General features: G+C 45.1%; 1 protein-coding gene across 2 annotated transcripts in view; it reads right to left on the bottom strand.

The window, feature by feature from the left end:
• The window catches only part of ZDHHC9 (zinc finger DHHC-type palmitoyltransferase 9), a 29,816-nt gene extending 18,135 nt beyond the window's left edge, over window positions 1–11,681 (bottom strand). Inside the window, exons 1-3 of one of the 2 annotated variants that reach the window (XM_065916201.1) lie at window positions 11,482–11,681; window positions 11,060–11,125; window positions 9,591–9,891 (exon numbers count right to left, since the gene is read on the bottom strand). In XM_065916201.1, the coding sequence (XP_065772273.1) occupies window positions 9,591–9,757 (167 nt within the window). In that variant the 5' untranslated portion in view covers window positions 9,758–9,891; window positions 11,060–11,125; window positions 11,482–11,681. The remainder of the gene's footprint in view (window positions 1–9,590; window positions 9,892–11,059; window positions 11,126–11,481) is intronic. The other variant, XM_065916202.1, reaches the window with a different exon arrangement.
• Window positions 11,682–14,015: the final 2,334 nt, after the last annotated feature.

The following is a 14,015-nucleotide window of genomic DNA, read 5'->3' as shown; positions in this document are numbered from 1 at the left end:
TGAATAAGAAAACTGTATCTCTTTAGCACCCCTTCTCAATATCATATTTCTTCCCCTCTTTCCCCTTAACTCACCTGGAAGGCCATTCCTCTCCCTCTCTGGATATCCCAGCTCTACTGGCCTTTCAGATCCAAAGCCAGCAATGCCATCATTGTCACCATTACAACCACAACTTGAGTACACACCATATGCACTTGGCTCTTCAGATATACTGTAGCATCCATTTCTCACACTACATCCGTGATAGCTGAAGCATCTGAGATTTAGTGAGGTCTTGCCTCTTCCAAAGGCCTATCCTAAACTGCACTGTTTTTCACTACGTTGACTTCATCTCCCCTAATTAAACTTCCAAAGAGCAAGAACCTTGCCTTTTAGGAGTGGGAACGCCTGGGTTTGAATTCTGGCTCTACCAGCTCCTAGTTGGGGTAACTGAGTTAACTTCTGTCTCCTTACCTGTGAAATGAAGATGATAATAGTAGTATCTCATAGGGTGGTTGTGTGACTCAAAAGCATGAATATAAATAAAATGCTTCGAACTGCTCTTGACACATAGTAAATGCTAAGTAAATGTCAGCTATTAGCATTATCATCATGGATCTCTATCTCCCTGAGCCTAATACAAGTATGGGAACAAAGAAGCTATCAACAAATACTTGTCCAGTTGAACTGAATATCAAACCAAATAAATGGGAATATGTGATGAGAGTTATCACTGACCTATTTTTATTCTCCTTCTCCTGATGCATATTTCCTCCTTCAACACAGAAATCTTGTCTTGGAAGCTAACTATAAGTAGATGAACAAGGACCAGAGGGAGAGTGAAGAAAGTAAGCTAAGGAAAAAGGCTTACCTCATCAGCATGGGGATTAATTAAGCACGCCACTGTCCACTCGGAGTAGACCTTTAACCCCAGGCTGTACCTTCACTGCACGTTTGGAACAATCCCCATGAGATCCTTCTCCTGCCTCCGTGCCACACACTCAACTGCATGGCGGGTGGGAACCAACCGTACTGCTTGGCTGAGCAATTTGCCATGAAGGTGAACATACGGAGTGAATTTGCAAACGATTTCTGTGGCTTTTTGTTTGCTTGCCTAGTCATTTGTTTTTTAACAAAATCCTTGCTCTCAGCTTGCTTTTGTATGATTTTCTTTCTTCTCCTAAAATCCAAGGGTAGGGTCTGGCTAACTGAGTTCAGGGTAATGAAGGTCCTTGCATAGCACGAGCTTGTGGATTTACCCTCTTTTCCACTGTTCCCCTTCACTAGTACAGATAATCAAGAAGTGTATTCAGAAAAGTCATCTGCACTCATCAGGGACCCAAAAGGACACAGGAGAAACACAAGGCTCCATCTCTGAGACAAGCCAAGTGAAATTACCACTCTGGCAGAAAATAGCCATCTTCCTCATCACTGCCCATCCCTAAAATCACTCTTGAAAACAAAGAAGTGACATCTCCAGAATTCAGACTGCCCTGGGTGTATCATTGCCAATGAAAAGCCTTAGGAAAATCAGAGCCATCTGATTGGCCACCAAAGGGAGTTTAAACTGTTTTATTCAAGGGAAAAGATAGAGAGAGAATAGAACACAAACACACACATTAATGATGCCCCCACACCCTGAAGGACTGAGCTTAACTAAAGTCTCATTTCAACACCTGCTTGTTGACCGGACAAAGGACAACTTAGATTTGAATTATGCTTCACCATCCAGGATAAAGGTCTCTGTAATCTCCACACAGAATATCTTCTGCACCTGCTAAAACAATCCACTCTGTGTGTCAACAAGTACACAACAGGCCCATTGTATTGTTCTTCGGAGACAAGGCTACTGGCAGCCAGTTGTCACTAGTGAGTGGGTGTGACTGGGAAGGCAGATGTGGGACCAGCAGGCCTTTCTACCCAGAATAAGAGGAAATAAGAAAGCCAGAGGCTAAGACCACCACAAACTACAACCCATCTGTCTGCCTTTAATACCTACCTGGGTTAGTCCCATAATTGCAGTAAGCTAGCGATCTCTCTTAAATAGGAATAAGCTATGCAAAGATTTGGTGGTAATTCCCAGTATCAACCTCAAAAGTCAGGAGTATCCTCAAACATCACTAATTTGTCCTAGAGAAAGACTGGATCTATCATCCACAAATATAAACTGTCTTTGAAATCCTGTGGTACTTTCTATCTATATTGATATGAATAATGATATCCATACACTTCTTGAAACAGAACTCTCCTTTGTCTTCAGAATACCAGGCAGTTAGAAGTGACTTTTCTCCCTTGTGAATTTTATAAATGCAACTATGTCCCCACCAAATCTCCATTTCTGCCACCTGCAGAGACATCATCACTTTAAGCCATCTTCTTTCAACCTCTTGATCGGCTTCAGGCTTCCACAGCTGGACTACATGACAGGACTCGCACATGTCTCATGGGCCACATGATGGTACTGACCAGCAGTAACCAGCAGTGCCAGGCTGGGCTGGTGTGCCATATCCCATCCCCCATCTCTAGCACACCAGAGTTCATTGGAAGGACAATCATAATGACATAGACTTCAATTCACACATAAAACTTCAAAAGAGATTCATGAGTGGAAGTTGTAAGAAACCAGACGGATTCCACGACAGGGCTGTCTCACAGACCAGCAGTGTGCACTAGTGGTCTGTACTCTGATTCTGTCTCCCTAATGGTTTACTTGTTATGTTTTTTGCTGCTGTTCTTTTATCAGCACAATCAGCCAACAAGTATTTATGGGTCTAACAAATGAAGAACAAGAGAAATGGAACTTAATTTTGTTGGGGAAACATAACTAACATATGAAACAGCTAAATAAGATAAGACCAATAATCAAGTGTACGGATGGTGAGTCAGACTCTAAGGACTGTAAGTGGTCAGAGAAGAGCTCTCTTGGGAATCTAGGGGCTGCTTGAAACTGCTCCCATAGGAGTCATTAAGGGTGGCTTTAAGGAAGCTTGGCACAGCAGGAAGTTCCAAGGATTAGAGCTCCACAATGGCCCTTGAGCCCACATAACAGAAATAAGCCTTTGCTGTTAAGTCCTCACTGACAGGGGCAGCCATCTGTCCTTATACATATGTTCTATCTCTAGAGCACAGTAAACATGTAGAACCACCCATAGGACCAGTTCAACATTCTTGCTGATGACATTCAGAGTTTGCTAAGAGGGACAAAGTTTCCTTGGACACTAAAAACATAATTTAATAACAGCTTCAAGATTTACTGCTATGTGAAGGTCAGAGTTTTGAAAATGCATAACCCTGTTTTGCTCCAGCAGCAATGGGAAAATTAAGCAAACAAGGACATTTTCAATTCTGAGGCAATGAGCCATCCTCTCATTGAGGAAGGCCAAAATATCTATGGAGGCAAACCTACTAAGTAGTTGCCAAATTTCAGTTGTAATAATAAATTTCCCATTTCAATTATAACAAATATAACCAATTTCAAAAATAACAAGTAACAAATTTCAACTGTAATATCTTTCTGATAAAGAACTTAGAACAGTTCCCTACTACCTACTATATGAAGCCCCCACCTCCTCAGGCCAGTATTCTGAGGCCCTCCTTTAACTGGCCTTATCTAATCATCATCATAGGTTCTTTCTTGCCTCTTCCTTGCTCCATTCCAGACACATCTTCCTCATTACCTTGAATTCATTAGCCTCTTGCTACCTCAGGAGGAGGCATAAAGGGTCTTTTTTGTTGTTAAACACAATACCAGCTCTGGCATCTCTGAGGAGGAAGATTTAAGACTCCTTTCCCTCAATAAACATCTCAACTGTTGTCAGCATGCTAGCGACACCCCTGTCCTTTGTGCTCACTTTTCCCAAAGTAGACGATCACTATACTCAACTAAGACATTCTCAAAAGATGGGAGTTACATTCAGTGGAGACTGACGGTGTGAACCTCATCACCACAAAACATAGTAAAGGCTGAAAACACACAGATGAATTCTGAATGACAGAAGCATAAAGAATTGTTAAAGGGAAACACATTGTTCAGGAGACACAGCCCAATCCTTCTCCAGGAGACATGCTTTATCAGGAAGTTGAGTTTGGCTAAGCACTGTAACAGATTGATATCAAAGAGGCAACTGCCTTTCTAAAACTGTCTTTGGTTGGCACAGTCACAGAATAGGGCTAGATAAGCACAAGACTGAACCTCCACAGGGCAATTCTTCAGAGAATACTCTCTTGATTAGAAATCATGATAAAGTCACTTTCTGCTCTTTCTAATCTCACCTAAGGAATTCAGGAACCTGGACTTTGTCACTATAGACAGGGATATTCATCCATGTCAGAGTTTGGCCTTGGTCTACCTAGCCCTGTGTCTCCTCAAACCTGGTAACTTTGTTATCAGACTGCCCCTTCCCTTCTGTCTGACCATGGGTGCCCCTTTCATCACCATCACCCACAGAGTAACATGGTAAGGAGCACACATTGCCTAATTTTTCTCAGAGCTGTCCTCATCTTGGAAGCAGGGACTAGGAGCAGCAACAGGGGTGATGATCCCTTGTAACGCAAAAGCTTACTCTCTTAAGTTCACACTTAAAGGAAGGAGTTCCTTGTTCCTGCAAGGCTACCAGAATGCCACACTAGATGTCAGTCAGTTTTCCACAAACATGCCTTCATTTTCTAGTGAGTGAAATCACTCAGTCGTGTTTGACTCTTTGCAACCCCATGGACTGTAGGCTACCAGGGTCCTCTCTCCATGGGGATTTTCCAGGCAAGAATACTGGAGTGGGTTGCCATTTCTTTCTCCAGGGGATCTTCCCAACCCAGGGATTGAACCTGGGTCTCCAGCATTGTGGGCAGACGCTTTACCATCTGAGCCACTAGAAGCATGAGTTAAGGATGCCAAGGTAACCTAGAATCCACTAAGGCAACACAAACACCAGCTAGCAAGACCCCAGAGTATGCCAGCCCAGCATTTGGCACTATGCACAGCTTTAGTAATCTGCATGTCTTCAGGATTCCGTACTCAAAAGGTAAGAATGAGATGAAAGGTAGTGTCATATAAAGGCACTGGCTGACCGATTGACCTTGATGAAATCTATTTCTGTAGACCTGGCTTTATCACCTGCAAAAGGATGGGGATGGTCTCCAAGGCCCCTTTCAGATCTATCATTCTATGATTCTGTGAGTCAAGACTGCTACATTTTAAGTGCATCCAGAATGTATCGATTCAGCTACATTTATTGATCACACACTCTAGTAAGGCCTAGTAGAAGGCACTGTGGGGGCCACACACACACAGGATAGTCCCTGACCCTGAAAGAACGCAAATTGTAATATCCACAGAATTAAAAAAATATAAAAATGTCATGTAATTATGTGTTAAATGACTGGTATGTACAATTAGTCCTATCAATGCAGAAATTACTAGAAAAATTTCAGGAAGAAAGACTCAAGAAGGGACTTGAAAAAGAGGTAGAGTCTGAATAGGCTAGAAGTGGGACAATTACTAAGCAGTGCTACAAAGCTTTTTTCAGTTCATCCAATTCAATGACTCCTCTGTACATCAGAAGCACCCAGGAGGGTCGGTCCAACAGGGTTTGATAATGCCTTGATACGATCTCCGCTAGATACGGCACAGTGAGGCACAAGCACTGATCACAGCAGTAAACGCCTTCCTACTTCAGGGGTCAAGAGTCACACAATCATTCATGCCACAAGAGACCTTGACCCCAGTAGTGATCTGGTCACACAGTTAAAAGAGAAAGCTAGGAAGCCACTTTCAGAACACAGTGCACTTGGTCTTTTCCCCAAGCTTTATCAGAAAGTTGAATTTGACTAAATACCACAATAGCCTTTCGGTAGTTGGACAGTTCACAGGCTGTCAGTGTCAGTCCACTATAGTGTCCTGACATTCCTGGCCAAGCTGTTGGTTATGTGTTCATCACACAAGCTGGACAGAGTTTGGGCAGAAAGGACGGAGAATGCTTCATGTGCTTAAAGCTCACATTTCCTAAATACCTCATCCTAAGAATACATTAGGAAATTCCTCTTTTTTTTCTAACTAGAATACTCTTGATTAAAGTATAGCTGATTTACAATGCTGTGTTAATTTCTGCTGTATGGCAAAGTGATTCCATTATATATACATTCTTTTCCATTATGATTAATTCCAGGGTATTGAATACAGTTCCCTGTACTATACAGTAGGACCTTGTTGTTTATCCATTCTATATATAATAGCTTACATCTGCTAACCCCAACCTCCTACTCCATTCCTTCCCCAACCCCATCCCCCATGACAACCACAAGTCTTTTCTCTATGTCCCTGAGTCTGTTTCTGTTTTGTAGATAGGTTCATTTGTGTCACATTTTAGAGTCTACATATATAAGTGATATCATATGGTATTTGTCTTTCTCTTTCTGACTTACTTCACTTAGTATGATAATCTCTACTTGCAAGGAAATTCTTTTTTAAGCACTGTACAATGTATACTCTGCTTCTAAATTCAAATACATTTACTATAGATACAATAGATACAATACATTTAAAATACAAAAAAATAAAATAAAATAAAATAAAATACAGCTATCTACTGGTAATCTTCTATCCTCTCCTTTTCTATGTGTGTATTAGAATCTCCCAGACAGACACAAGAGTTATATAGAGTTTCAGACTCTCAGAGCTGCTAGAGGCTTAGTGATAATCTAGCCCTATTTCCCATCCTGGGCAGGAATTCACTCTCTGACAGCAGCTCTGAGAGATGGCTACCCAGCTTCTTTGGAAACACTTCTAACAATACAGAGCTAATGAGCACCTGTATGGACCACCTTTTCTCATTTTATGTAGTTAACCTACTGTCTGTCCACCAAAAAATCATAGGTCCCTCCTTTGAGAAATCTAAACATGTAAAAGTGAAATCCAAAAATAAAAATAAAAAGATGTCCACTGACACTACTAACACTGCATGTTTTTCATCAAGGGGCGCCCACACGCCTGACCAGATTTCTCAAGCCATCTGGCCGACCCAGGGCTGTGCCACGGGGGGTTATAAATCACCTCTCACTCATTCCTCCACACCTGCTGCAAGCAGGACCCTGTTACTAAAATGCAGGTCCAGATGTGCCTCAAGATCGGAACTTTCTTCCTCAAGGCCAAAATGCAGCAGCCAGAGAATGTACAGTCTATGCTCCTAGACAATTTAAACATGAAAAGAGACAGTCCTTTGTCACTGCTGGTTCAGACACCCTCAACTGCCTGAAAGCAGGGGACTAAACCAGGTGAATTCCTGAGGTCTCCATAAGTTCTCATACTAGCAAAGGAGCCCATATTCTGCCCCCAAACCCTATCCTCCACTGTGTGGTGGACAGTAAATTATAGACCCCAAAGAAAAAGGTCGACCAGAAAGAGACTTCATTCCTCAGAGGCAGGCTGGTGTCCTCTGTACAGCCTGTCAGTGGCTAGGCTCAAGGCAGCCGCCACCTAGAGTGCCCATGTGTCTACATTTGACAGACAGATGCATACATGTGCACACATATATGCACACACACATACATGCTCACAAACACAGATTCCACCACTCTTAGTAAGGATTCATCGTTGGGGCCCTCTCCCCTTTGGTCAGATGTAAACTTCCCCATTCCACTTCTCAGCTAACACTTTTACTTCCTTCTCCCTTCCCCCTTTCCTACTCCCTCCCCCAGCCCTAACCTCAAAACTATTTACTCTAACACACACACAGCTGGAACCCAAGGCAGTTTACAAACAACCTCACCCTTCATATCTGAGGGCAAAGCGCAAGAAATAACTTGGGGGAAAAAAGTCATTTCACCAGAAAACCCAACCTGCCTCTGTCAAACAGTAACTTGGTTAATTATAAGCTTCATCCCATAGGCAGTTTTCTTCAGAAGCCTTCAGGGTCGAAGGGAACATATCCAAATCATACTCTGTCTGGCTCCCAGATACAAAAAGGGCCAAATGCCAGTAGCTCCAAATTTCAACTTGCCTTGGCCAGTCAAACCAGAGAGTTCCTGGGCCCAGAATTACCAGCTCACTCAGGGCCTGGAAACAAATCTCTTCTCTGTTTTGAATGGTTTCAACCACAAAAATTTAGCCCTGAGTTGGGGAGGGGAGAGAGGCAAAAAAAGCTAGTGATTTAGCAGAGGAAGGAGTGAGGATGACAGAAAGCAGAGTTCAGCTCTGCATTTCCATAAACAAGCAAGGAAGGAACAAAGCTAACTTGGAGACAAGAGTGAGAAGTGGGGAAATATTTTTTTAAATGTTATGCTTATGCCTGCCCGCCTGCACACGCTCACTTATACCACATAAAGTACACACACACACACACACACACACACACACACACACAGAGTTTCAGCCATGAAACTCTGACTGGAAAGCAGCTAAGAAGCCATGATCAACTTGTCTGATTTTGCCAAATATTTTACAACTTGGTAGCAGCAGCAGCGAAAAAAGTGCCTTTGACAAAAAGGTCCTCTGACCTTACTTTCCTGGCCCTGTTATAAACTACATCCCCCTCCTTCCCCTGCTGTTACTCAAGCCATTTGCACTTATCCCAAAGTCTGGCAAACCAGCCCCCCCAAAATCACTCTTGATGCACTGGGAAAGCCTGAAGCCCTTACAGAAGAAAGACAAAAATGAGCCCCCAAAGATCAGAGCTGATTTTAATTATCCACAACGGCAAGCCAAGAAGCCCCCTCCTCCATCCCATGGCCACGCCCCCTGAGGGGAGTTCCATTTCCAGGTCACTGGAGTGCATGAACTGTAGTAGGTTCATATTAGGTGTGGCTCACAGTCTACAAACACATCTCTTGGTTCCTCCAAGGCCTTCCTCATAATAATCCCAAACCAATTAGCATTGCTCTCATCCCTGGAGTGTACCACATTCTCAGCATACCCAGGAGTCATGCCACAGTAGCCAACTGGTCACCTCCCTAGAGCAGTGATCAACACAGATTTCAAACTGCCTCTAGTACTAGCTGTTACATCACAGAAAAAATAACTCCAAGGCTGGTTTCGGGCACACACAGAATAGAGAGTTGTTTATGTTGAGTGATTTTGACTGAAAGAAAGAGCAACTCACATTTAATAAGCACATATGTGCCACACACGCAGCTAGACTGTGGCACAGCTGAGGTTGGAACCAATCTGCAGGTTCCCAATTCAGTTGGCTTTTCAATTTAACAGCTAGCTGAGAGCTGAGCCCTAAGGAAATAGGACCCAGAATAACAGAATAGGTGAGTATCATGGAGTGGAGTTACGACTACAGGGAGTGCTCCTAGGCTCAGGAGGGGTGGAGAAGAGGCAATCTGTCACTAACCACCTAAGTAGACCACTGAAAAGGGGAGGGGAGTGATGAATTCTTTTATTTTCTAAGTGTTCCAGGGGTGGCCCCAAATCAGTGCTATAAAATTGGTTATCAAATATCTTGGTCTTTTAAGGAGGCACATACAAAGCAATGAATTCAGTTGACATGATCTACAGACACTGCTCAAGAGGACAGTGACAACCATCCAAGGACTAGCCACAAACTCCCCAGAAAGAAGGTTCTTCCCCTGGACCCAAAATAACCATAATCAGGCAACAATACTCAATGGAAACTCACTCGAAGGCGAAGAAGAGTGTACATGTCCCCAGGATGAGGAAGAGGGTCAAATAGAAGATTCCCTTTTGCCGGGCCATCATGACGCGGCCATCACAGCAGAAGGTGTTCCTGCCTGGGAGTTTCTCCCATTTCCGTGTCACCTTCTTTCTCACCACCATCACAGACATGATTGGAATTCCTGGTCCAAAATGGGTTTGTGATTATAAGAGGGAAAAAACAGAAGCTGAGCCCAGCTTTGAAATTACGTTGTGTGCTATTGCTGCCACTGGGTCAAACATCATCAGAAGTCCAATTTCTAGCCCTAAGGAAAAACACAAAAAGAAAAAAAATGAGGCAGGAACAAGAAAATGCAGTTCAATCTTCCTTTCCCAGAGGCAGATGAGCACTGCCTCAAGGGTTGAGAGTGAAGAAATGGAAGAGTTTATTTCCAATCTGTTTTTGTCCCCTAAAAGAAGAAAAGGTTAAAGATTCTCAAAAAGAGAAAGAGGCTAGTATATCTTAAATATATCCCTTTACTTCCAGTATAATACTGATAATTTGATTAGCACAGAACTAGGAACTAGAAGAGATTTTATGGGTGACAGCCCCAATTACTTTGTTTTGGAAATAAGTAAACTGAAGACCGAAGGGGGGAAATCACTTCTCTGGGTCACAAAGCCATGAAGCTAAGCCAAAAAAACAGGTCTGCTGACTTTCAGTCCAGGGCGCTCTCCACTATACCATACTGTTGTATAATCATCATGAAGAAGACTCTAAAAATAATAGTGGAATTTCTATCCTTACGGGCCATTCCCTCCCCTCCTCCACTTCTTCACCTTCTTTCTTCAATCAGCCACTGGAATCTGAATCACACGAGGGAACAAGTCATCCTTTGGAAGAGCTAGGAGGTTTTGGACACTGTACACAAACCCAGGTTGTATTTACTCAAAACAGATTTCCCCTAATCAAACCCTCCTAACTTCCTGAGTCTGGGAAATGAACCAACTTTTCCGGCCTAGCCTAACATTTGTGGGAATCTTAATGAAACCACATCACAGACCTGTAGGTGAAAGGCTGACTTAAGCCAGAGAGATTGTGATATGGCTGGGAGGAGGAGGGGCCCGACAGGGGGTTGGGGGGGTGGCAGCAGTTAAGAGAAGTCATAAGGGTGCTTTCTGGGACATTTCAGAAGTACCATCTCCACTTAGCATCCTGAATCCCCAGGCCCAGCCTTTCTCACCGCTGTCACCCGTCGCCTCTCAGGTGTGGTGCTGTGGCCTCTATTTACCGATACCACATGCCTCACGCTGGCAAGAAAGAGGCGGAAACCTGCAGCCCGACTGACTGATGAGAAATAACCAACTGGGCTGGAGAGGGCAACGGTCCAAAGAGAGACTAGGAGCTGAGCAGGGAAAGGAGAAGGTGGAAGGCTTGGGAAAGGGGAGGGGGCATCGGAGGTGCAGGGAACACTTCCTTTGTGTAAAACTAACCTGGATAACAATCTTCTCCTGATAAACCGCCCCAGCGGGAGGAGAGACCAGGAAAGGGAGCCGGGCCTGGGAGAACAAAGATCAAAATCCGTCGAGAACCAGCGACCAGCCCAGCGGCCCGGGGCCCGAGGCCCGAGTCCCGAGTCCCGGACGGGCGGCGGGCGCGGCCTCGAGAGGCCCGTCCAGCCTCAGCCACGCCGCCGACCACCGCCCCGGGCAGGATGGGACGCGCGCCACCTCCGCACGCTCGTACACACTCACACACGCCCCGCCACGTGTAGTCACCCCCGGCCAGGGGCTCGGCAATCGCCCAGCCGAGAAGGACAGAGCAGGCTCCGCGCGTCCCGGTGCAGCCGAGGGGGCTGCAACCCACCACGCGGCCGAGCCCCAGAGACCCCCACCCCCACCCACCCCCTTGTTACCTGAACCCCGGAGAGCGAACTCGGCCGGGAACTGAAGCCAGGAAGTGCACTGTCCCAGGGGACCGCGTCGGCCGCCAGAGGTGGCAGCGGCTTTTCCCCAACCCGGAGGCTGCCTCCTCCTGACAAGGGGCCCCAATGATCGGGGCCCTAAACCAGCTGTGGCAACCGCCCACCGCTGGCCGAATGGAACGCTCCTCACGTCACCAGGTCGTTCCAGTAGTTGCTAGCCCTCTATTGGCTGATCCGCCTCGGCGCCTCCGCCCCTGCCACCCCTGCCCCGAGCTACCATTGGCTGCGCATAACGCCACTCGACGATGCCTCCGCCCCATTCCCCCACCCATCTCCCGGCTTCGTGCCCACCTGCCAAGCCTTTGCCAGCCTCCCTTTGGGGTCTGAGCACCGATGTGTGAAGTGTCGCTTTCTATTAATATAGTTCCGCAGGGACTGGGATGAAGCGTAGTGTCAATGGGACTAGGAGGAACGGGGGACCTGCCCCCCCCCCTCCGACACATACCATGAGACGCTGAAGGAACCCTGGCTCACAGATCCCGGTGCTCACCCCAAACTGGGTCCTCCTTGGGCCTCTCCAGCCTTACTTACATGAAATCAATCGCGACTTGGGGTTTTATTCTGTACCCGCGTAAAAATAAGTCCTCTGCCTCCCAAGTCCTATTCACGAGGTAGGGGTCCCACCTCTGTTCCAGTCGCCCTGGCCTGCATCTCTGGCTTTAGGAACAAAACAGATGTAAAAAGGAACTTGAAAGGGATAACTGTCCCCAAGAAGGTAGAATCATTTTGCAGTAAACAAAAAATTGACGCTGAAACTCTGCTGACAGGACATAAATTCTTTCAGGTAGGTGATGAAGTAAAGATTGCTTCAAAAGCTTGTAAATGACTATTAGATTTGAAGAGCTTGTGATAATGAGGTGCTGAGTGGGGCTCAGAGGGGAGCTGCAGAAACTCAACCCACCAACCACATTGATTCTATCTTTCTGCCACCTCTCTGACAGGACAGTTAATTACCACAATGAGCCACTGCTACTGCTCTGAGTGAGTCGCATCCTTTAGCATAAGATTGGAGTGGGGAAAACAGTTGAAAACCACGGCATCGATATTCTACAACAGACTTTTAAAAGACACTGGGTCTCTTTCCTCTAGTGTGGCTCTTAGCTTCCAAATATAAGGGGAAATATGAGAGAGGGTGGAAGGTGATCTTTCCTTACCTGTCACACCGCCGGGGAGAGTGCCCAGACTGCCAGCTATTTTCCTAATCTCGAATAAAGTTTCTCTGGGGTGAAGGTATTTGCAAGGAATACAAAAGAGACTGTCAAAGCTCTTCCCAAGGCAGTATTTTTTTGTGTTAGTTGAAGGACCACGTGCCTGGTCAAGAACTATTTCTCCTTTTATGGGATTTGGGTCCCGTGTGCTATGAAGCAAAATTCTACCTAATGATAGTTACATTTGACACATTCATGGTACCCTTCAATCAAAAATTTTAAGGGATTAAAAAATCACTAGGTAATTATGAGAGATGTGTTATAATTCATTTGTAGGAGAAAGTACATCTTTATAAAGCTTTTATTGTTCCCCAGCACTCATGCTGATTATAATCATCGGTGTAGTTTTTATGAACCGTGTGATCAGTATCATTGCCTCCAGTTCTCCCCTTTAAATCCTGGAGGCTGCTGGTATTGCATTCACTTGGTATGGAAAGGAGAGGAACAGCCCACCAGGCCCCTGGGTTCCCAAGCCTGTGTATACCAGAGGCCTTTAGGAGTCTCACAGTCACCCCAGCTGTCATCCTCCCAATTGGGGAGTGGACAAAAATAAACCTCCACAGCACCCAAACGTCTCAGGTATAGGTGAAGTCCTGGGAGTCCTGGAATGAGTCACAGCAACACATTCCTGAGCTCTGCCCCTCCCTGCTCTGGGTCACATTCCCTCTGGGATTATCAAGTGACTGTATAGGTCAGGCTTGCTTTATTACAATCTGTTATCATTTGTGCTCACCTCTGAAAGAAAAATAAGGAAAATGGATATGAACAAACCCTCCATACCAATTCCTTCTATATCATTACATCATTTCATGTTATCCCCAAGGTCTTAATACATATCCCTAACTACAGTGTGACTATAAATGAAGATTGTTTTCTCTTTTTCTCTTTTCCACAAACGTCTAGACTTTATGCATTCAAAGGGGTGTTGGCTTCTTTGAAGTGGAGTTGCAGTCACATGGTGAGCACTCGAAACGGCATGGAATAAAGGCGTAGGCCTCCATTGTGTGGTCACACACATTCTGGTGTGCTTTTTAAAAAATACCTGTCTCCATATTGACAGTTCCTGCATGTGTTCATGGTGTGGAGGTGTCAACGGCCTCAGATCCTGAGTGCTTCCATGGAGTTGCAGCTTGCCTCTTAGTGTTGCTCCAGACATCTCTCCTGTGAACACCCAGAGACCCCTTCAGTACTGTATCCAAAACAGATCCCCAAACTTAGTTCCCATCCTGCATTTAAGCTCTTGTTGGCCCCATTTTT

This window comes from Muntiacus reevesi, chromosome X, assembly GCF_963930625.1.
Source record: "Muntiacus reevesi chromosome X, mMunRee1.1, whole genome shotgun sequence".
Lineage (NCBI taxonomy): Eukaryota > Metazoa > Chordata > Mammalia > Artiodactyla > Cervidae > Muntiacus > Muntiacus reevesi.
Note: the sequence above shows the minus strand (reverse complement) of the source record. Positions and strands in the feature narration are given on the sequence as shown.